The sequence below is a fragment of the Phaseolus vulgaris genome, chromosome 9 (assembly GCF_000499845.2).
Source record: "Phaseolus vulgaris cultivar G19833 chromosome 9, P. vulgaris v2.0, whole genome shotgun sequence".
NCBI classification, from domain to species: domain Eukaryota; kingdom Viridiplantae; phylum Streptophyta; class Magnoliopsida; order Fabales; family Fabaceae; genus Phaseolus; species Phaseolus vulgaris.
This window is the reverse complement of record NC_023751.2, coordinates 18,144,210-18,167,484: the sequence shown is the minus strand read 5'-3', so window position 1 is coordinate 18,167,484 and position 23,275 is coordinate 18,144,210. Positions and strand designations below refer to the sequence as shown.

At 33.9% G+C, this 23,275-nt stretch overlaps 4 protein-coding genes across 6 annotated transcripts in view; 3 read left to right on the top strand and 1 right to left on the bottom strand.

Annotated features, from left to right (window-relative positions):
- Nucleotides 1-13,347, top strand: part of LOC137821096 (uncharacterized) — a 32,503-nt gene extending 19,156 nt beyond the window's left edge. For both annotated transcript variants that reach the window (XM_068625520.1, XM_068625521.1), the window contains exons 20-28: nt 1,685-1,797; nt 1,878-1,971; nt 4,123-4,342; nt 4,663-4,793; nt 5,954-6,100; nt 6,248-6,376; nt 6,689-6,787; nt 7,091-7,129; nt 12,644-13,347. In XM_068625520.1, coding sequence (XP_068481621.1) covers nt 1,685-1,797; nt 1,878-1,971; nt 4,123-4,342; nt 4,663-4,793; nt 5,954-6,100; nt 6,248-6,376; nt 6,689-6,787; nt 7,091-7,129; nt 12,644-12,781 — 1,110 coding nt within the window. In that variant the 3' untranslated portion in view covers nt 12,782-13,347. The remainder of the gene's footprint in view (nt 1-1,684; nt 1,798-1,877; nt 1,972-4,122; nt 4,343-4,662; nt 4,794-5,953; nt 6,101-6,247; nt 6,377-6,688; nt 6,788-7,090; nt 7,130-12,643) is intronic.
- A 1,146-nt stretch (nt 13,348-14,493) lies between these two features.
- Nucleotides 14,494-16,104, top strand: LOC137821095 (GATA transcription factor 25-like). 2 transcript variants are annotated; one of them, XM_068625519.1, is made up of 5 exons: nt 14,494-14,793; nt 14,884-15,026; nt 15,124-15,204; nt 15,537-15,636; nt 15,723-16,104. In XM_068625519.1, exons 2-5 carry the CDS (start codon nt 14,896-14,898, stop codon nt 15,750-15,752), a joined length of 342 nt encoding a protein of 113 aa, XP_068481620.1. In that variant the 5' UTR covers nt 14,494-14,793; nt 14,884-14,895; the 3' UTR covers nt 15,753-16,104. The 2 variants fall into 2 exon arrangements, with proteins under 2 accessions (XP_068481620.1, XP_068481619.1); XM_068625518.1 differs by having other exon boundaries at nt 15,531-15,636.
- A 130-nt stretch (nt 16,105-16,234) lies between these two features.
- On the top strand, nt 16,235-18,385 carry LOC137821093 (glutamate-1-semialdehyde 2,1-aminomutase, chloroplastic). Its single transcript, XM_068625516.1, has 3 exons — nt 16,235-16,528; nt 16,599-16,772; nt 17,093-18,385. Exons 1-3 carry the CDS (start codon nt 16,355-16,357, stop codon nt 18,158-18,160), a joined length of 1,416 nt encoding a protein of 471 aa, XP_068481617.1. The 5' UTR covers nt 16,235-16,354; the 3' UTR covers nt 18,161-18,385.
- A 913-nt stretch (nt 18,386-19,298) lies between these two features.
- LOC137821094 (uncharacterized) lies at nt 19,299-21,747 on the bottom strand. Its single transcript, XM_068625517.1, has 5 exons — nt 21,578-21,747; nt 21,235-21,499; nt 20,862-20,971; nt 20,356-20,466; nt 19,299-19,498 (listed from the first exon to the last, which is right to left on the bottom strand). The coding sequence occupies exons 1-5, from the start codon at nt 21,680-21,682 to the stop codon at nt 19,337-19,339; spliced, it is 753 nt and encodes a 250-aa protein (XP_068481618.1). The 5' UTR covers nt 21,683-21,747; the 3' UTR covers nt 19,299-19,336.
- Between the last annotated feature and the right edge of the window lie 1,528 nt (nt 21,748-23,275).

Genomic DNA, 23,275 nt, shown 5'->3' with positions numbered 1-23,275 from the left:
TGTAATGCATTGTATGTCCCATAATTGGCCATACTTGTTTACCTTTTACCGGTAATGACTATTCATAGCCATTACTTTGACATCAAGCAAGAGTTTGATCTAATCTTGTTTAGGGGACTCAACCGCAAAAATGTGACAAAGCAGATCACAGAGGATTGAACAACTGTAGAGAGGATTTCTTGTAATTATGTTTGTTGTACATATGGATCTGATACCATATAAAGAAGATTACTTGTAATTATGTATCTTGTAATATATGTAAGTACTTTTGTTTATAGCAAAAAGAAATACAATAATAAGGAACAAAAACAATAATCAATAATTGGAAATATTTTCTAAGATATTTCCCTAATTGATGTAATAAAATCAATATCATATTTTCCTATTTAATGTCAACAAAAGTGTCTTCAAATGTAGGCTTAGGCTTAACTCAACTTCAAAAGCTAGTTCATAAGATGAGTGTTGTCATTATCTTGACAGCATAGCTGGTCAATTTGACTTCGGTTTTTTCCAAGATATCTTAGATAACCCAATGAAAAAAATGTGCTAAATAGTTATTTGTTGATGTCTTATCCACGCAAAGTATAGTAGAGTCTTCCCCCAGAAATCGGGCACTAAGGGAAGAGATTCCAGTTTAAATGGTCTCATGTTTCTCTTAGAATTAAGTGTTAAGCTTTGACTTTATTAGTGATAGAATTACTTCTACAATCAAGATAGTTTTTTTTTTTTTTATGTCTTATCCACAAAGTATTGTAGAATCTGCCACTAGAAACCAGATGCTAAGAGATGAGAGCTTCCAGTTTAAAAGGTCTCATGCTCCTTCTCCTACAATTTAGTGTGAAGTTTTGACTCTGACACTTTCCAATTATTTATCTTCCTTATCTCTAGTATTTGGGTCATGACTTGTTCATAGATATTACTATCGTGAAACTGAGCAAGACTGGTGGGTTTTGTTATTTTGATTGGGGTTTCTGTTGTAATCCAATTGGTTTTCTACTCTTAGCTAGCATGTTCATGGGACCTGTTTCTTGTAACTCATTATGAAATTCTTTGTATATTTCCAGAAAAGCAAAAAATTTTAGACATGATTATGCTTGTGATAAGGACTTGGGCATCGTGCATAAGTCATAAATCGAGTTATATGGGATGTTCAGTGGAGTATTTGAGTCTTGGTTCTACCCCTTTAAGAACTAGCTTTAGAGAGTGAATTTTCCAAGTGCTCATGGTATCTGACTCTGGTTGCCAGTGTCCTGAAAAGGATACCTATGAAGGTTTCTGATCGGTGAGGGTTTTAACTAACAAAGGAGTTGAGTGAAGTGTCACGGAGCAAATTATCGTAGTGATAGCCACCAAAATATTAGCTCCAAGAGCTATGTTATGATAGGGACTTAAGTATTATGGACCCTAAGTATATATTGACTAGTGCAGGATGCTTGGTTGAGTATTTAAGTGCATGATTTTCTTCTTTAACAATTAGCTTTTAAGGGTGGTTCTGAAATGTTCAGGTACTTGTCAGCTTATGCCTTAGCTCTTTGACTACTTTATTTATTATTGGTTAGTGAAGGATAATAGCAATTGTTGTTTATTTTATTGTGTTGATTATAACACCTAGATGGGTTTTTCTTATAATTAGTTGCTTGGACTTGTGGTCTTGGATGAATGATGTTGCCTCCTCCTTTTTTAGGTTTTTCTCAGTTTGGAATCAACCCCTGATGCAGTATTTCGAACAGATGCTGTAAGGTTTGCACTTGTTGGTTTGATGAGGGACCTTAGAGGAATTGCAATGGCCACAAACAGGTTGGTAGTCATGCTGTTTCTGTTATTCAAAATGAGGGAAGCAATTGAACTGACCTCTTTTTCATATTTGTATTTCTTAGCCGCCGAACGTATGGATTTCTATTTGATTGGTTGTATCCTGCACACATGCCGCTACTCTTAAAAGGCATCTCACATTGGACAGACACCCCAGAGGTAATGAACCTTTTGGATAACTTTTTATACCTACATATACACTGAAATAGGGAGTTTTGGTCCCATTATCATTTTTTAGATGCTAGCACATTGCATGAATTGCTACAGGATGTGCCAGTTTGCTTAAACTTAAAATAATTGTTTTTGAAATAATCAATTATTTAAAAAATCACTTATTTGAGATTCAGTTAGAATTTATTTATTCAAATAAGTAGAAAATTGTTTATATGAACAAGAAAATTAGAACCAGAAAAAAAAAAGTAAAACGTGCTTAATTTATTAAAATAAGCACAAAGAAACTGAACCAATATTACATGGGCACAAATTATTATTTGCAGCCCTGTTTTCAGCAACTGGGTTTTGTAACTTTTCTGGCATTACCTCAGCTATATTTACTGTAACTTTTCCTGTCATGACGTAAAATCATTTAATTAATATCTTTAGTGTGGCAGATGGCTGAGGAGATGAGGGTGGCTTATGGGGAAAACCACAAGCACCTTTCATATTCTTGGCCATCTCAGTAGAGTTGGCAGACATGTGGTATCACTTTTCTTGTGGGTTTGCTAATGCATGATATGGCAATGCTTCCCTCAACCCTGCATTGACTCATGATATTTCTTTTGTTGGTTCTTTTACATTGAATTGTGATTAGCAGTTACCTTATTTGAATTCAAATGCTAATGCTTTTCTAGATAAAAAAGATTCTGTGTAGAAGAAAAAGCTATTAGTCGGTCAATCTGCAGAAAATCATAACTTGCAACCCAAGCTAAACATTTTATTTCTAGAAAGCATTAATATTTAACTGATAATAATGTATGTGCTAGCTGTCATGCTCCAGAGCAGATGAATTATGGAAGGGGCGTGTGCCAATTTTATCCTCTAATTAATCTTAAGACCATTGAAATGATTCAGATTGAAAGTATTTTCCTGTGTAAGAGCAGTGTGAAATCTTATTTCGAAGAAAATATGGAAAGTTGCCTAAGTAGGCACTAAAGGGTTGGACTGCCTTATCAGTGGCTAACCACAATAACACCTACATCTTACCTGGTTTGGCATTGAGGGGCTGTGAATTGTTCAGCAAGGACCTGTCAAATTTCATATTAAAACCAGTTGAGATCAAGTGAAGTTGTCTAATAGATATATAAGTTGCTCTCCATGAATCAAGGTAGGTGATGTGGAACTTCCCAACACACCCCGTCCACAATTGCCTACCAAACTAGACAAGACTACCAGAATAGGCAATTACCAAGATGAACTATAAGCTCTATGTCAAATTTCATCTTAAAACCAATTGGCCTTTAAACAAAGTTGTCCAACAAATATATAAGTCGCACTCTAAGAACTGAGACAAGCAATATGGAACTCCCCAAGAGAGCCAATTACCTAATAAAAATGCCTATGCCTCTACAGGCCTAATGCTGAGAAGCTGTGATTCACCTAAATGAATGACCGACTTGCTAACATGGCCTTATATGGATGACCTACCACATCTCATAGTGCTTGTATATCTGGGCCCTGTATTAAGGTTTCTAGATCTTTCTTATAATCTAGTTGAATTTCTCTTTGTGCCACCTCTTGAAAACAATGGGAACAGTTCGGGGGAGGAAACCTGTTTAATGTGATCAATTCATATACCCTTGTCACACATTCTTGGATTTACAATGAGCGAACTCTAGTGTGAACAAAAAAATAATTAGTGTAATACTTTTTGAAGAGAAAATAATAATAATTAGTATAATTTGAATATGGAAATTAGTAGGGAAAGCTTTGACTTGGAAAATAACACTGAACATTCTTTCATAAAATATTGTCTTGAAGAGCTATCAATAAGGTAATAAAATACTTAAGACTTAAAGTAGTAAAGGCTAGAGACTAAAGTTGGACCACATGTTCGATTATGTTAAAAATAAGTATCTTGATTATGTCTTAGAATAATAAAGAAGTATTTAGCTTCTATTCTTTCATATTTTGTGTTTCTTTTTTGTTTTTGAGTTTTGTTGGTGAGTGATAGAAATGTGCAATAATAAAAATGTTGTGTTCTAATTTTCCATCTACAAATTCCCTTTGTCATGTACATGTGGAATTACTTCCTATACATATATTCTGATGTATGCTCCTCTTACCCCTCCTGGCGTTTGCTTGATTCTGCAGGTTACTACCCCATTATTAAAGTTCATGGCTGAGTTTGTGCTAAATAAAGCTCAACGTTTGACATTTGATTCTTCTTCTCCCAATGGCATACTTCTTTTCCGGGAAGTTAGTAAACTGATTGTTGCTTATGGATCTAGAGTTCTGTCTCTTCCAAATGCTGCTGATATTTATACATACAAGTACAAAGGAATATGGATTTGTTTGACTATACTTTCAAGAGGTGAAATCCTAGCCCTGTTTATTTCTTTTTTATTTCTGAAGCATGGTCTTGTGTTCTGCCTGTGTTTTGGTAGCTCTTGTTAATTTCTGCAGCTAGTACAGTTATTTTATGATTTTGCAGAGTTATATAAATGGGTGTATCTATGTATTGTACTTAAGGTTTGGTTCATAAAAACTTTTGAGTATTTTTATGAAATGTTTGAGTTGCTTCAAGGTTGTGTAATAGAGTTACATGAATGAGTATCTATTTATTGGGACATAATACTTTAGAGAGTAGATTGTATGTGTGGGCTAAATTTAATATCTTGCATCAAATGACAGCCCTTTCAGGAAATTATGTCAACTTTGGTGTGTTTGAACTATATGGTGACAGAGCTCTATCTGACGTTCTTGATGCTTCTCTAAAGATGACACTGTCAATTCCTATGTCTGATATATTGGCTTATAGGAAGGTATGCAGACTATTTTTTTGCAATATAAGTCATATGTACACTTCAAATTAAATTTGCAATAATAAAGTGAAGGATATAAAGCTAAATGATTGCATGGATAAAATTTTCTTAAAGAAATATTTTTATGAAGTTGAAAGAAGCTCAATTGTGTTGAATGTTTAATCGCCAATCTCTCTTTTAAAGGTAAAGATTTATTTGATGTGGAGTCTAATTCAACCTCAAAATTGGCATGCTTCGTGAGAATTGTCCTCCAATTATATGCTATATTTTGGTCATTTCTCTAGTCAATGTGATACTTAAACACCACCCTTGAGGTTGCAATTAAGTTAACCCCCTAATAGGCCTCAACTAAGACGATCTAGGGGTAACCTCAATTAAGGTGACTTTCAACCACTTCCTCATGCCCAAGATTTCCAGCCTGGAACGTGGCAAAATGCTGGTGGGTCCAGCAATGAATATAGAATAGGTTTTGATACCACCTTAGAATATGAGTTTAGAATTTAACTCAACATGACAAAATCGATTTGATTTGTAAGGTAAAGGTTGTCTTTCACTTATATACTATATTTTGGCCATAGTTGATGTGATGTGAGACTAAACCACCACTCTTGAGATTGCAATTAAGGCAACCCTAATGAAACCATAACAGAAGATAGGGAAACAAACATCCCATACCTTTTGATGTTTACTACAAGGAGCTATGCATTTTTTAAAGCAATGATTTTTTTATGCTAGAGGATGAGAAATATTCAAGTCTTAGAATTTGAGTCTAGGCCTAAGCTAACCCGAAAGCTGGCTAGTGAAGTGAGGTTCTTCAAAATTTCTGATTCAAGAGCCTTTGCCACACGGCTTAAACTTTTAGGTTGTTGATTGATATGGTATCAAACTGCTCCATGATCAAGTGATTGAGTTGTACCCTTTCTTCCTCTATTTTAAATAAAAGTTGGGTTTTGGCATAATGCACAGTGGTTTAGCATTATCCACACTAAGCCCAATTGAGCTCTTGCCTGAGGAAACATGTTAAATATAAAACCATCTGTGAGCCTTCATAGTTTATCTAGGTTCTGTTTATCTCACTCCTGAATTATTTGTTGGCTTAGATTTCTGTCAGGTTACCAAATACTATTACAGTGAATCACACAGTTTTTGCTTTTATGCAGCTAACAAGGGCTTATTTTGCATTCTTGGAGGTTTTATTCAATAGCCACATCACTTTTGTATTAAACTTGGACTCAAACACCTTTATGCATATGGTTGGCTCCCTTGAGTCTGGACTTAAAGGGTTGGATACAAGTATCTCATCACAGGTTATGGCTACAAGATCTCATCCATGTTCCTGTTTTCAGGCTAAAGGACATTTTTCCATAGCATTTTTTAGGAGATTCTATTGATGTAAACATTATGTGTTTGGTTTGTAACTGCCTTTGTCCAAATCTTCTACTTTCTGATTACAGTGTGCATCTGCTGTTGATAATTTGGCTGCCTTCTATTTTAACAACATCACTATGGGGGAGGCTCCAAATTTGCCTGCATCTGTCAACCTTGCTCGTCATATTGCAGAGTGTCCCAATCTGTTTCCAGAAGTAAACATTTTTTTTTAATAACCATCTGTTAAAAGTTCATAATTTTTGCACTAAAGTTTTTACAAAATTTATTTTTCTGAAATCTGGAAAAATTAAGGTGCAGTTAATACCATTATGTGATCATTTTAGTCCTAAATCTCACTTGGTGAAAATCTTCACTAAGTTATCTGTTGTGTGTATAACTTGTTCAACATACTTGAGACAGCAAACTACCATTTTATTTTAGGAAATATTTCCTACTGTTAAACTGGGAACGAGGGACAATTTTAGTTAAGGTTATTTGACTTTGGTGTCTCTCTTTTGCATGCCAAGATTTTGAAGACCCTATTTGAGATCATATTGTTTGAAGACTGTGGGAACCAATGGAGTCTGAGCAGGCCAATGTTGAGCTTGATACTCATTAATGAGCAGGTAGTGAACTTTTTCAATTTGTGTTCTATTTTCATAAAAATTTCTGCTGACAGTTATATATGTATTATTTAAGAAGCTTTGGTAAATGATATATATACTCCAACTTGAAGTTGAGTGTAATATTAATGTGCATTTATTGCCTTACTAATCAGTACTCCAGGATAAGAATTAAGTCTTCATGTAATTAGTCATTTATCTGGCATAAATGCAATTATAGACTGATTTGCCAGACGATTGTAGCCACATTTTCTGTTTCTTATGTGACACAATCAAGTTAGAGACTGAGTTGCTATTTATGTGCAGATATTCTCCGACCTGAAAGCTCGAATCTTGTCATCACAGGTATTTTCTTTCTTGGTGTAATCTGAAAGTTGCGCTATAAAAATTTGTGGTGTTTTTTTATCTGGATTACAGATCAGGTGTTGAGAATATAGGGATGAGTGAATTCAGCCTCTCATTTTTCACACGTAAAAGTAGAGACTCAAAGACAGTAAATATTGCTTCACTAATGGGCACTGATCGTAGTTATTGTGTCAATCTCACTCTGTACTTTAGCATACATCAAGTGGTGGCAATAACTTGCTAATAAAGTGGTTCAGTTTAGTTATTGTTATAATATCTTACATGTTTTTGAGTGGTTAGAACCATGAGTTGAGTGGAAAGAAATAGATGAAATATATTTCTGAGATATCTTACAAATGTGATTACAGTCTCTATTTATAGACTGTTTTACAACCTAATTAAGGAAAGAAATAATAGGTAATAAAAGCCAGAAATAATGGGTGTTTAAAACTGTACAAATCAAATCAAATCAAATTATTAACAAATTTGTCCTAATAAATATAAAATGGAATCTGCACTTAATTATAACATAATTCTCCTGATTATGCAATATTCCCCTCAAGTTGGTGAATGTATATCTATCATTCCCAACTTGCAAGTAAGATCTTCGAATTGTTTTGTGGGAAGTCCCTTAGGAAACATATCTGTCAATTGGAGTCTTGAAGGGATGTACTCAGTGACTATAAGACCATCATCCAACTTGTCTTTAATAAAGTGTCGGTCTATCTCTACGTGCTTTGTTCAATCATGTTGAAGCGGATTGTGTGCAATACTTATAGCGGACTTATTATCACACGCCAAGCCCATGGGAGCTTGATATTTTATTTTTAGGTCATCAAGTATGATCTTCATCCATAAGAGTTCACTCACCCCTTGAGCCATGACTCTAAATTCTGCCTCTGCACTTGATCTTGCAACTACATTTTGCTTCTTGCTCCTCCATGTCACCAGATTTCCACCCAAGAACATGTAGTAGTTTGTGGTGGATCTTCTATCAACAATCGATCTTGCATAGTCAGCATCATTATATACTTTCATGCATAAATTGGCTAACCACACTAACTGCATAGGCTATGTCTGGCCTAGTATGTGATAGATAAATGAGTATCCCACAAGTCTTTGATAATGTGTCTTCTCCACTTTTGGTTTTCCTCATCATTCCCAATCCTATGATTTTGCTCTATTGGCACTCTAGTGGGTTTACAACCCAACTTATCGGTCTCTTTGAGAAGATCAAGGATGATTTCCTTTGAGAAATAAAGATGCCCTGTCTTGAGTAAGCAACCTCTATCCCAAGGAAGTACTTTAGCTTCCCAAGATCCTTCATTTCAAGTTGAGCAGCTAGTCTCTCCCTCATTTTTTTTTCAATCTCATCATCACCTGTAATAATCATATCAACTACATAGACCAAAAGTAGAGTGAGTTTACCATTCTGAGAATGTTTTATAAACAAAGTATGGTCACCTTGGCTTTGTCGGTACCCCAAAGATACCATAGCTTGAGTAAACCTTCCAAACCAAGCACGAGGTGATTGTTTAAGACCATATAGGGCCTTCTTAAGTCTTCAAGCCTTATTCCCTTCATTAACAACACCATAACCAGGTGGAATCTCCATGCATACTTCTTCCACCAAGCTTCCATGCAAGAAGGCATTTTTAACATCAAATTGATGCATTGCCCAACCAAAGTGTGCTGTCAGGGAGAGAATAATCCTGACTGTATTCATTTTTGTCACTGGAGCAAAAGTCTCCTCATAATCGATCCCATAGGTTTGAGTGTACCCTTTTGCAACCAACCTTACTTTATACCGATCCAGTGTGCCATCAGACTTATACTTAACTGTGTATATCCACCTACAACCTATTGCTTTCTTATCTTTTGGTCTCTCTACAATCTCCCAAGTCTCATTCCTTTCTAACGCGCTCATTTCTTCATTCATGGCTCAAATCCAGTTCTCATCTTTTATGCTTTGTTTGGATTGGAGGGTGTGGGGGAGTGGAAAGTTGAGGGTGTGGGGGAGTGGAAGTGTGAAGATTTGTGAAGAAAGTTGATGGTGTTTGGATTGAGGTATGTTAGAGTGGATGTGTGAGGAAAGTTTATTGAAATATGTGAGTGATGTGATGGTTGTAAGGATATTTTGAATTATTTTTAATTGTGTAAATTGTAAGATTACAAATTTACCCTTCTATATAAAAAAAAGAAATAAATGATAATTAATTTTTTACACATTATATTTAATTCAAAGAAATTAATAAATAATTTTGTATATTTAAATATATTTGTATTATTTTCCATTTAAATCAATTTTTTTAATTAAGTTAATTTATTTAGATAATTTTAATATTATTTGTTTCTTGTATATAAAATAAGAATAAATAATTATTAATTTTGTGCATATTTTAGTTAATTAAAATAATTTAAAGTTTTATTTATAAATAAAATAAAAAATGTAAAATTCAAAGAAATAATTAAATATAATTTTAAATATAAGTATAATTTTATCATTTTCTATTTTATTAATTTAAATTTTGTTATTTAAGTTAATTTATTTAGATAATTTTAATATTATTTATAATTATTTAAATTATGTTATATATATACAAAATTATTACTAATAATAATTTTCATTATTATTATTAACAAAATTAATATATTTTAAAAAGTAAATGGATATTTAAAACATAGATGTCAAAATATATAATATAAAACTTATTAATTTTTAAATTATAAGGATGATATAAGAATATAAAGGGGTGCAGGAAGAAACAAAGTAATGTAATTTTTTTTTTGAAAAGTTGAAACCCATAGTGAAAAAAAGTGAAACCCAAGTTATATGAAAACCTAAATTTGAAGCAAAGTGCAAGAGAAGAGACACTGAGAAGAGAAGCCGCAAAGGAAGAAGAAGAAGCATGGGGCGCGATGGTAATGGCAGTTTACACTGTGGAAGGTGAAGAAAGTAAGGGCACAATAGTATTCCATTAATCTTACGTGGGTTTCCTCTCTAGCCACTCTCCTTTCTCTTCATATTTGGGAGCATCCGAAAATCACCCATGTTTCCACTCAATCTCACCCTCACCTTCACTCTCACGGAACCAAACAGGGGTGGCACTCTTAAATTCGTCTGTGCTACAGTGCCACCCCCTGATCCAAACACATGCTTAAGGCTTCTTGTACCGATGTAGGGATTCTGATAGAATCAATAGCTGAAAGTTTTTTTGTACACACAAATTGAGATATAGGATATTTGGCACAAGATCTTTTTTCTTTTCTCAAGGCAATAGGTAAATCATTTAGGTTAGGTTCAAAAGCAGTATTTAAGGTGTCCTCAAGAGTGTCACAGGTATGAGTTCTTACCTCAGGTTCGGACAATTGAAAGTTGTTGTTCGACCAAGACAGGTTCTTGTTGCCTTCGCTGATATAGTTTTCCAAAATATTTGTCTTCATTATTCTTCTCTAGTAATGATGTTGGTGCAAGGTCTTTGTCATCCTCCTTAAGAATGAAATCCTGCAACAAAGGAAAAGGTGGCAACTCAAGATTCTCAGCTTCTTTAATACTCTCCCCGAGAACTAGGAAAGAAAGATTTTGTTTCATGAAAGGTAACATCCTTGGAAACATAAACTTTACGACTCTGAGGGTGATAACATTTGTACCCCTTTTTGTTGGGGACATAACCAATGAAGACACATTTGATGGCGAGAGGATCTAACTAACCCCGATAAGGACTATGAACATGGACAAAAGCAAGACAACCAAATACACGATTCTGAAGAGTAGTCAACATGGGAGTAATACCCTCTAGAACCCAAGAGGGTAATTTATTAATCAAATAAGTGGCAGTCAGGACTGCATCCCCCAATAAGATCTAGGAACAGATGTTTGGAAAAGTAAAGCTCGAGTAACCTTAAGGAGATGACGATTTTTCCTTTCTGCAACCCCATTTTGTTGAGGAGTGTAATTTATGAACAACTCCATTTTCTTGAAGGAACTTGGAAAGGTTTTGGTTCACATATTCTCTTTCATTATTAGAACGCAATCTCTTAATTGGACTTTCAAATTGTGTTTAAATCATTTTATAAAACTTTACAAACAGGTGAAAAACTTCAAACTTATCTTTCATGAGAAATATCCAGGTAATCCGAGTACAATCATCAATAAATGAAACAAACCATTTTACACCTAAGATATTAGGAATAGGTGAAGGTCCCCATACATCTGAATGAATAAGATCAAAAGGTTTAGAACTTTTATTACCATTGGGAGGAAAAGTTGTCCGATGGTGTTTAGCAAACTGACAAACATCACAATGAAATGACTCAGCAGACACTTTTGTAAATAAATCAGGAAATAAGGAGTTTAGGGTACTAAAGGGAGGATGACCAAGACGTCTGTGTTGAAGTCATATCTGAGAGGATGACCAAGATTCACGACCTTACTGGAAGTGTGTGCATGTAGTCTAGCATACTTTTTATCTTCATGCTGGAAATAATATAACCCGCCCTGCTCTTTAGCAATTCCAATAGTCTTCCCCGTGACAAGATCCTGAAAAAGGGAAGAGAAAAATACCATTGCATAATTTAAATCTTGGGTAATCTTTTGAATAGACAAGAGGTTATTGGATAGTTTGGGAACATGAAGCACATTTTTTAAAGGAAATGAAGGTTGAAGGTGAATGTTACCACAACCATTAACGGGGGTAGTGGAACCATTAGCAACAGTAATATATGAGTTACCAGATAAAGCAGTGTAGGATGAAAAAGAAAAGGAATGAGGTGTCATATGATCAGTAGTACTAGAGTCTATAATCCAGATATTTTCAGTACTAGAAGCATTAAAGGATAAAAAGCTAGAACTCTTACCACTCATGGTGAAGGAACAATAGCTAGATGGCTTACTAAGGGAGTCCATGAGAGCTCAAAAGCAACTGAGTTTTTCAGATTGGCAAAATTTGATTCGGTTCAAAAAAAAAATCGGCTAAAAAAAATTTCCGATGGCAGTTTCCGGCGAGCAGTGGCAGTTTTGGCGAGTGGCGGAAGTTTCCGGTAGGCGGCGGTGGTTGGTGGTGGTGGTCGGCGGCGGTCAATGGCGGTGGCAGTAACCGTCAATGGTGCAAGGTGGTGGTGGTGGTCAATGGAGAAAAGATAAGGAAAATAAAAAGTTGCAACAATTAAGACTTTAAAAAAAAATAATAATCGCAGCAAAGGAAAATGATTACAACAATAAAGGCGGCTAAAAAAAAAGACAACCTAATTAAGGAAAAAAATAATAGATAATGAAAGTTAGAAATAATAAGTGTTTAAAGCTGTACAAATCAAATTTGTAACAAATTTGTCCTAATAAATATAAAATGGAATTTGCACTTAATTATAAATCAAATCAAATTTGTAACAAATTTGTCCTAATAAATATAAAATGAAATTTGCACTTAATTATAACATAATTCTCCTGATTATGCAACAAGTTGTGTTTTTCCACTCTGCATGCGTTGCATGACTAGGGTTCGTTAATTTTTTCAGCCAATGGATCAGCATCAGCGGCTATCTTCATGCTTTGATAAACTCATGGCAGATGTTACTCTCAGCATAGATTCAAAGAACAGGGACAAGTTTACTCAGAATCTGACCGTATTTCGGCATGAATTCCGTGCCAAATAATTCAATTTATACAAGTATATATGAGAATGTTTGGTGTCTGTATATTGTCTGTTTGGAGAATCTGCTTCCATCTTTTCTGGTGGCACCTTGGACCTCTCGTGGAAGAAAGAACCGCATTATGCGTTTTCTTCGTTTTGGTCTTGCATGTAAGAAATGTATTCTTTGTAATTACTGTTCATGCAGTGTGGACGATAGCTGTATACTTTTGGTGGTACCAGATAACTCTTTATACACCTCAGATTTGGATGACTCATTGTTCGAAGATGAAGGAGAGAAGATTTTGAAGATTTATGGATGTGATTAGTACAAAAAAGGTCATGGCAAAATTAGTGGAGGGATGGATAAATCGGAACCACCTGAAATGTAGAGTGATTGAGTTAGATATATTCTTTTTAGAACTCATGTATATTATTATCGATGATATTCGTTTAGAAACATTCTAGATATTATTTGATATCTTGTATAATTGATTTCTTTGTACCTCTATTCTAAACCAGCAAAAAAGGGGGAAGATGTGTTTAGATGGTGATAGAATTATAGAAGAGAAATGGTAATTTTGTTCTCAATCTTTTGAAAATCTTAAAACATTGTTTTGCAACTAATTAACTATATTAGGGACTTTTTTTATGTGGCTTAACTTAATATCTGGAAAAGGGGAAAAAAGACTATAAAACACCATTATTAGGTTGTGTCATGTACCGGCAAAATTTAGATGCAGAGAAAAAGGTTTTATTTTTCATTAGCCAATGTGTATATGATTGAGTGTAATTTTGCTTTCCCTTCTATAACTCTATAGTCAAGAGTAGCTCTAGTAAAAAAAAATGGTTTATGATTTAAAAATAAGATATTCATTAAAGTAATATATATATATATGTATATATATATATACATATATATATATATATATATAAAGTGTGTGTGTGTGTGTGTATTTTTTGTATTTATTTTTTTGCTTTTATCAACTTTTTTTTATCCTGTTATGTGAAATCTGTAGTTGTCAAATATCCTCTCTTTTTTTTCATCTAATATCGCTTTCTTTCACTCATTTTCTACGTTTATAATCCATAAAATTTTGAAAGTTCTTTACTTTGCATAAATGATCTATGCAGGTGAAAAAGGATAGTACTATACGTATTAATTGACAAAAATAAAATATAAAATACCTTTTGTAAATAAATTGTCTTATAGTAAAAACACAAATTATTTAAGTAATTAAAAATATTTAATGTGCATTGGATGTTGGCTTTGTATATAATGCATGGGATATATATATTACTATAAAGAAGAGGTCAACAAAATACTAATATTATAAAGAGAAGTTATCTTTATATAATAAATATGTATAAATTTGTGTACAAACAGATAAAGTGTGATATAAAGTTGTAGCAAGTTATAGAGAAGTTATATGTTCAATCATTCTCGTGGTGTTAAACTCTCGGTATTATTCAAAAATATAAACCCAAAAGATGTGTACATGAGAGGCGAGAAAAGGAATAAAATTAATATAATTGATGATAAGAATATAACAAGAAAGAAGAGATAAAAAAAAAGTGTAAAAGGAGTTTATATTATTTAGGTGTCCAAATATTATGGCTGTGTCAAACATTAAAAATTGTACATTTATTTCTCTTGTCATGCAATTTCTTTTGCAACTGCAATTATAGTTGTGAAACACATGAGCTTCAGAAAAAGAGAGGTTGAGTAAAATGACTTGTATGTATCTAAGTACATATGTAGTATATATGTGATATTGAGTGGTAGTGAGAGTGAGTGTGGAAGTGCATGGAGATGGGTGATGATGATGGTGCTAGTGCTTCCTCTCATTGTGGTTTAACCTTTGAAGAGGACGCTCATACTAATACTCTTCTGGAGGATCCTTCTGTTACATTCTTTCCTCCTTTTTACTATTATAACTTCTTACCAAATTGCCTTTATCAAATTACAAATTTTCATGTCTTGAGCAGATACAGTGTGTGGAGATACCACCTCCAAACCAAAATCAAAACCGAGAGGTGATATAATTAATTGATTACCAAAGCTTTAATTTCAATGTAATGCCATTTTTTCTTCCGTTTAGCAATTTGCATGCTGTATTGCTCTAGGTCGCAATACAAATGGAATGCGAATATGAATACGGTGGTGAATCACACCGAGCAGCCTCGTTGAGTAGGTTCCGTCAGAAGAGGAAACGAAGATGCTTTGCTAATAAAATTAGATACAGAACCCGTCAAGAAGCTACTCTCAGGTCAGATCAGATCATAGTTCATTACTTTTTTCTTATTCAATCTGAGAGTGAGACAAATCCATGACAATTCTTCATTTTTCTTGTTTGTTCATCCTAGGGTACATCGTAGTAAGAGCCAGTTTATTTTGTCCAAAATCCAGGACTCAGCAGGCCAAGATGTCATTCACTCAGAAATTTTGTGAGTTTTTTTGTCTCCGTCAAAATCTTGTAACCTCTAACTTTTTATTCTTCCCTTCACACTGTCTTCAATTTCTGCTGCTTTCATTTCATCTGAATTATTTACCAGCTTCATTAGCAATTTTCATTTTGGCCCAATTCTCAGAACTCAAAAGTTCCATAGCCATTTATTTAATAAGGAGATCTTTATCAAATGTCTTTTAAAAGGAACAATGTTTGGTAAACTCACGAAAAAGGCACTAGTTTACCTCCCAAAAGCTTCCCATTTATCTAAGTTTTATTATTTGTGCTTTTATTTTAACAATTGTAAATGATCTCATTTGTCAGATGCAGGAATTGTGGCATCAGCTCAAAATGCACTCCTATGATGCGGCGAGGGCCATCTGGGCCTGGAACACTTTGCAACGCTTGTGGGCTTTCTTGGGCAAACAGAGTATGTTTTCTTCAATTCACTTTTTTTTGTTTATGTTCACAGATATCTCACAAATAACTTATATTCTGTTGTCCTTACTTGATCAGGGTGTCTTCAACTGTAATAAAGCAGATTAATTCATCTAAAGAGGGTTAAGGAATAACATAAAGATCTGAATGATAAATGATAACTCTCTGTTGAACATAATAGTGTGTGGAATAGAGGGTGGTTCAATCTCAGTTCAGTTAAATATATAGATATTAATATATATTTTTTAAAACATACTATATAAAGATAATGATTTTTTTTATGTGAAAAACATGTGCAACTCATTTTCACTGTGACCATTTTTTTAATCATTCTATTAATTTGTCAAAAAAAAAAAACTTAAATATCACAATGTTTATGTTTTTTAATAAGATAATATTGTTATTTGTACTGTTAAGAGGTGATCGATAATTTTTTTATTTTTTTTTTTAACAAACAAGCGTGTGCTTCTTTGTTTAGGTAAAGGTATCTTTGACATTTCAACAATCTCAGAATATTTTAATAAATTTAAGAAATTATACATATACATATACACACATTTATTTATATTATATATATATATATATATATATGAAGAGAAGGGAAATGTGGTATCTTGTGGCGAGAGGGTAAGGTTTTGGTGTTAATTTGAGAAACAGAATCTTATCTCTGAGTGGCATATCCGATCTCATCAACTTCACATTCGTCTCTAATGGCTGTTTCGGCTATCACTGGAGCGAGGATAACCCTAGGGAGGCCTCTTTCCTCTCCCTCACTCACACGCAGAACAACTCCTCCCTCGCTCGTTATGGCCGTCTCCATTGACCACAAGACCGACAAAAAACTCACTCTTACCAAGTCCGAGGAGGCTTTCGCCGCTGCCAAGGTACGATACCTCTTCCTCTGCAATTGGAATCACACTCAATGATTTTATTTGATTTTGATTCTGATGTTAGGAGTTGTTGCCTGGAGGTGTGAACTCCCCAGTTCGTGCCTTCAAATCGGTGGGTGGCCAACCAATTGTGATCGATTCGGTGAAAGGGTCTCGCATGTGGGACATCGATGGAAATGAGTACATTGACTACGTCGGTTCTTGGGGTCCTGCTATTATTGGTCACGCTGATGATCAGGTAAAAACCAACCTTCCCTTTTTCCATTCATTCGTTTATAAATTTTAATAGAAAAAAAAATATAGGGTTATGATATATTACTAGTGGTTTCAAGCTCGAATACTGAAGATGGAACTGTGTTAATTACTCTCAGAATGAGAGTCTAAAACACCGTAAGAAAAAAAGAAAAAAGGTAGGGTTATATTACTGGATTTAATTAGAATGAACTGTCAGTTCCAAGGTTTTTTCCATTGGGTCAAATTTTTCTTATTGACAGAGTAAAGGTCATTACATTGACTGAATGAAAATTAAACCTCGTATATGTTGGAATACATTGGCAGGTGCTTGCAGCTCTAGGTGAAACCATGAAGAAAGGAACAAGCTTTGGCGCACCCTGTTTGTTGGAAAACACTTTGGCTAAGCTGGTTATCGATGCCGTCCCTAGCATTGAAATGGTTCGGTTTGTCAATTCTGGCACAGAAGCTTGCATGGGTGCTCTCCGTCTTGCACGTGCTTATACAGGACAGAATAAGATCATCAAGTTTGAGGGGTGTTATCATGGCCATGCAGATACTTTTCTTGTTAAGGCTGGTAGTGGAGTTGCCACCTTAGGACTTCCTGATTCCCCTGGTATCCCCAAAGCTGCCACAAATGAAACCCTTACAGCCCCCTACAATGACATATTGGCCGTTGAAGAGCTCTTTGAGAATAACAAAGGACAAATTGCCGCCGTTTTCCTGGAACCTGTTGTTGGAAACGCTGGTTTCATTGTTCCTACACTTGAATTTCTTAATTTCTTGCGCAAAATCACCAAAGAGAACAATACACTTCTTGTGTTTGATGAAGTTATGACCGGATTTCGATTGTCATATGGAGGTGCTCAAGAGTATTTTGGCATAACTCCTGATTTAACAACTCTAGGAAAGATCATTGGTGGAGGTCTGCCCGTGGGCGCTTATGGTGGGAGGAGGGATATTATGGAGATGGTGGCACCAGCTGGCCCAATGTACCAGGCTGGGACCTTGAGTGGGAACCCTTTGGCCATGACTGCAGGCATACACACCCTGCAGCGTATTAAGGAGCCAGGAACTTACGAGTACTTGGACAAAGTCACAGGTGAGCTTGTTCAGGGCATTATTGAAGCTGGGAAGAGGGCAGGTCATGCAATATGTGGTGGGCATATAAGTGGGATGTTTGGGTTTTTCTTCACAGAAGGACCTGTGTATAATTTTGAAGATGCTAAGAAGAGTGATACTGCCAAGTTTGCTAGATTCTTTTGGGGAATGCTGGCAGAAGGTGTCTATTTGGCACCTTCACAGTTTGAGGCTGGCTTCACCAGCTTGGCACATACTTCTGATGACATTAAAAAGACAATAGCCGCAGCTGAGAAAGTTTTCAGAGAGATCTGAATGTTAAATTTTGTTTCTTTGCAACTTTAGTTATTTGGAGAGTGAATTTTGTAGGTCACTTGAGATTATTGTTATGGCAATTGTTTGTTTGTATCTGTATTATTTTCCAATCCTGTATCTACCCAGTGTATTATCTTGAGGTGTAAGTCACTTGAATTTGAAGCTTGTAAGCATTCGAATTCATTGTTTAACTCCTAATTCTAGTGCCACTTGTTATCTCATTAATGTAGGTGTGATACTTTGGTTATGCATTAGATATCAGGATACATCTTTGTGGACTTGATTAGATATGCAATGAATTATCATAATACCAGATAAATTGAAGATAGACTTGATTAATTTAACTTATTTTGAGCTCTTTTGAATCCAGTGCTGAGACTATTCATAGATTAACATTATTAATTTAATGGGTGGATCAACTTGAACAAGATCTCCGTATTATAAAAGAAGCAAACAGATAGGACTATCAACATTTTTCTGTTGCCTACAGAGGATGGGCTGTTAATGAAAAATTTTCTATTTAATAATACCAAAATGCATAACTTGTAGATTAAACTGGGAAATTTGCATAAGCTATTCATTAAAATTATACTAATGGTATGCGTATTTATTTCTCTCAAGACAATTATTAGCATGAGCCCAGTTACATAATGGTTTGATTAGCAAGGGTTCTTTCTTTATTTGCCGTTTGAGAGCGAGTATAGTTGACATGAGTGCCTCTCGAAAATTCCCCCAACATCAATTTCCAAGTTCTAAAAATCTACGAAATAGTGCACTCAGGGTTCTGAAAACTTCCATGTACTATAATACTCAATAGGTTGAATGTTTATTGCAAACTTTGGGCAAATTTGTTTATTTTTCGAATAAATGGCAGCGACTTGAAAATAATTAGCTGTTGTATTACTCGGAGGGTTTTTCAGAAAGGCCAGAAGCAAGGCACATTATGTCGAATGGAACAAAGCTATAGGTTTTTTAAGGTAAATTGTGTTCCGTTGTTTTTATTTTCACAAATACTTAATGCAAATAACTTTCATTTTTTGTATTCTCAAGTTCTACGCCCAACATATTTTTTTCTACCACCGCATTACCCTAGCCATGCATATTAGAAACCAAACAAGATGAAGCAAAACAGGAAATATAAAGAAAACTCTTTGATATAGTTTGAGCCTATGATACTTATATGACAACCTCTAATGTATCGCAACCTTCACATGAAATGTACAATGCAGTTAAATTAAATTTTGTCTTCATACAAAATTTGGGTTTCAATCTGCAGCCTCTGTCAAGATGCTCCGTGTGGACTTCAGCCAGCCGATCTCGCAAAAAGTCCAAAGTAAGCTGGAACTCAAAAGAAAAAAGATGATGTTATAAGTGTCTAAATAAAGCCGAAGTGTAATAGCAGATGTAGTTTTGCTTATAACTTATATCCTCGTGCATATATGTATGTGTGTGTAGACTCAACTCTAACAATAAAAAAACCAAATATTTACGAAAAACTGATTCTCCTCTGCAAGAGATGAGATGCTACACTATGAGATGCTTCTTTGATTGGATGTTACATGAAGGAACTTGTTATTTTTTATGCTTTCTTTACTTACATTTACCATTAGCCAATTTTTAGAGGTTATTAATTTCCTCTTAATGTCTTGTTAACAACTTAAAATAAAATAAAATACCATTGAGCTTTCTAAGTAACTAAAGAAAGAACAGCGAACAGATTACGACTAGTAGTTGAAAAAAAAATGTAGAATAACATGTATGATAAAATATCATCGTATTTAAGATATTCTAGAATATGCAATATGTAAGATATTCTAAGATAATATGCAATATGTAAGATATTCTAAGATAATATGCAATATGTAAGATATTCTAAGATAATATGCAATATGTAAGATATTCTAAGATAATATGCAATATGTTAGATATTCTAAGATAATATGCAATATGTAAGATATTCTAAGATATGGTAAGTTATTTTCCTATATTCTAACCGAACAGAGAGTTGGAATCAACCCAGTGCAGAAGTAAATTCAGTTGTAAGATATTGACAATCATCAGATGCTAGCGTGTGCAAGTAGTGTAGTTAACAAGAGAGCTATGCGATCTCAGTAAAATTACAGAATCCTTGATGTTCTATTTCATGGCCAGAAATACCATAGAAAACATAGCACTGAAGTAGCAAATATAAGTACCTCACTAGCTTTGTTTAGTTGAAGTTCACAACGAGAGCAGTATATAAGATTGTGACTATCTTTGAGCTCTCCTTGCTTACAAATGGGACACCAAATCTCTTTCCCATATGCCTATTATCAATTTTCATAATCAAATCAGAGACTTCATTCTAATTAAAGAAACAAAATTAAGGTTGCTTCGAAAATAGTATGAAAACACTACAAATAAGTACACTTTTTCTAAAACATAGCACAGATTCTGTACTCAGCGGCAACGTGGAAATGTCACTGATTATGATGTGATCTAAGAAGCCAATGCACAGAAATGACCATAGGAAGGATACTCAAATTTTGGTTTATGTTACAGATACAGATGCAGATATTGGCAGCAAAAATAACATGTTTGGGTAGCAGTGACTGAAGAACGGTATAGATGCAGAATCAAAATCTAAGACTACTGTTATTGAGAGATGCCAATATCTAATTAGAAGATAACTTGGGAAACTTTCATGTTTTAAATCGTGTACCTCCTTTTCATTTAGCTGCATATGCTCATAAACTGCACGAGCCAGGTACTCATCCACTTCAAGGTACTCATCCACTTCATGTTCCCAAGTTTCAATATCGCTTTCTAACTCTGCAGGGAGAGAGGTAAGATGATCATATTAAAAAACAGGAGCAAGTTAACGCAACTTGAATAGCAAAGTAGACCTACAAGCAAATGCCCCTTTTCCACCATTTTCTTCTGTTTCCATCTACTCATCAGGCATGATCATTCACACACACGAACACACTCACCGATGCAGATACATAAATACAGCCACGTGCAATGCAATGATACTCATTCGTAGAACATAATATTACATAACAGGGAAAATGACAGAATTGGGAGTGAGTTACCTTGTGGTTGGGATTTGAGGTCTTCATAAAAGATCTTTTGCATTTCTAAGAGTATTTCTTGATATTGATCCGGGTCAGTGGTGAGAGGAGAATCTTCATACTCCCATAACACCTCATCCCTTCGTTTCATTTTGTGGAATTCATCGGATACAATGTCTTCCAAAGCAATACTCACAGTATCATCATTTTGCTGTTCATTGCATCTGAATTTCCACAGTAGGCGAGTTCGGTCCTCTCGCACCCTTTTGTAGCAGTTCTCCCTGAACTGCCAAACGCACCCAACTTCTCTCGCTTAAGCCGTGTTTGGAATGAAAATAGAAAAGGGGAATTAGGAAAAACTGACCTTCTCTTTCCATAATTGATATTTGTTGAACGGAGAATCGGATTTCAGGGATGGTCGCGTGGTGCTTGCGTTCTGCTTCTCGCTCCCATCTTCTCCTTCTTCCATCTCTCTCTGCCCTCGCTAGGTTGCGCTTCTTCTCTTTTCATCTCTGTCAATTTTTTCAATTTCAATCTTTTACTCTTTATTTAAATAAGAAAATATAATTCAATATACACTTTATTTAAATCTCATTTTTTATTAAATAATTGAGAGACACTCTCCTAAAACTATCTTCTTTCCTGTAAACCTAAGAAAGTTGTATATGTAAGTTCTTTTAATATAACTTAAACATACATAATAATCTATGTACACATAATTTTCCATTATAACCGTTTTCTTCCACATAAATTTTTTCTAATTTTATTCTTATTTAATATATCTCATTTTATTAGTACAATAGAGTATTTGTAATTTCATTAACTATTTTTTAATTTAATATTAATATACAGTTTTTATAGGCAAACTGACTTTTCACTCTTTTCTTAATTCTTTATTTTAACAGGAAGAAAAGGATAACATATTCTCACATATCATATCAAATAATATAATATTCATTTTCAATCACTCTCTTCACTCCATTTCAAACAACTATATTCTTTGGTAAAACTATTATTCTTTTGTATCTACCATAAAGTCAATCATAACTTTAACCTGAACATCATCACTCTCTGATCTCAAAACTACCAATGGAATAAGAGAAAAAACTTGAAGAATAAGAGAAACTCAAACCGGAGAAGAAAAAAAAAAAGAGGTTGTTTAATCAATTCATCAATTTTCTTTTACATGCTATTTTTTTGTTTTTCATTTTTGATATCCAACATGTTAAATTTTTATCATCGTGAAAATAGAGTAAAAGAGGAAATTACGAATACATATGTGTTATTGCGCATGTGTTTCTGCTAGTAATAATATTATATATACATAACACAGGCAGTGTGTATAGAAATCATAAATCATATAGACTACACATTACAATATACATTCAAAATGAAGAGAGTTTTTGTTACAACATATTAGTTTTGCTTAATCCACAAATCATAATGCAATCTTAAATTCTTATCATTCTCAACAATCACTATCATACAACAAAATTTATTTAAACAAAATTATAAATCAATGAATTACAAAAAATAGTATTTTATTTACATTTACATTTAATATTCGCATCAGATCCATAAAAGAGATCAAACAAGAAAAAGAATGTTCAATTCGAGCAAATATTGTTTCGTCAACAAAAATTTCTTCTTCTTTTGAATGAAAATCTAGTCAAAAATAGGGTTGAGTTGCAACGAAGAATTTTGTTTCGCTTAAATAAAAATAAGACCAAGAGTAAAGTTTGGATCTCAATTTTATTTTCTCTCAAGCGAAAATCTCTCCTTTGTGAAAACATAAGAAAAATTAATCAAATTTATTTTTAAAATTTTACTAAAAACTAGCTCGATAAATAGAACTTTAAACATATTTAAAATTGTATCTAATCCATAATTTGCTCAAATATATTTTTTAATCATATCAATTCGACTTTTATTGTACGAATTCAATTTTAATTCCCATTAAGCTTGTAAACTAACATATGAAAAAAAACATAAAAAACTAACTATACTCCTTTAAAATCATATTCAAAATTATATAAATTATTATTTATCTTAAATTCAAACA

Bases quoted from the DNA above. Each gene is read 5' to 3' on its own strand.
- LOC137821094 (XM_068625517.1), bottom strand. From the start codon at position 21,682: ATGGAAGAAGGAGAAGATGGGAGCGAGAAGCAGAACGCAAGCACCACG. The intron at 20,467-20,861 runs GTACACGATTTA...AATTGATAATAG, and splicing joins TGCAGCTAAATGAAAAGGAG to GCATATGGGAAAGAGATTTG. The intron at 19,499-20,355 runs GTACTTATATTT...TTTGAGTTCCAG, and splicing joins AACTAAACAAAGCTAGTGAG to CTTACTTTGGACTTTTTGCG.
- LOC137821095 (XM_068625518.1), top strand. From the start codon at position 14,896: ATGGAATGCGAATATGAATACGGTGGTGAATCACACCGAGCAGCCTCG. The intron at 15,027-15,123 runs GTCAGATCAGAT...TGTTCATCCTAG, and splicing joins CGTCAAGAAGCTACTCTCAG to GGTACATCGTAGTAAGAGCC. The intron at 15,637-15,722 runs GTATGTTTTCTT...TTACTTGATCAG, and splicing joins GGCTTTCTTGGGCAAACAGA to GGTGTCTTCAACTGTAATAA.
- LOC137821093 (XM_068625516.1), top strand. From the start codon at position 16,355: ATGGCTGTTTCGGCTATCACTGGAGCGAGGATAACCCTAGGGAGGCCT. The intron at 16,529-16,598 runs GTACGATACCTC...TTCTGATGTTAG, and splicing joins AGGCTTTCGCCGCTGCCAAG to GAGTTGTTGCCTGGAGGTGT. The intron at 16,773-17,092 runs GTAAAAACCAAC...ATACATTGGCAG, and splicing joins TTGGTCACGCTGATGATCAG to GTGCTTGCAGCTCTAGGTGA.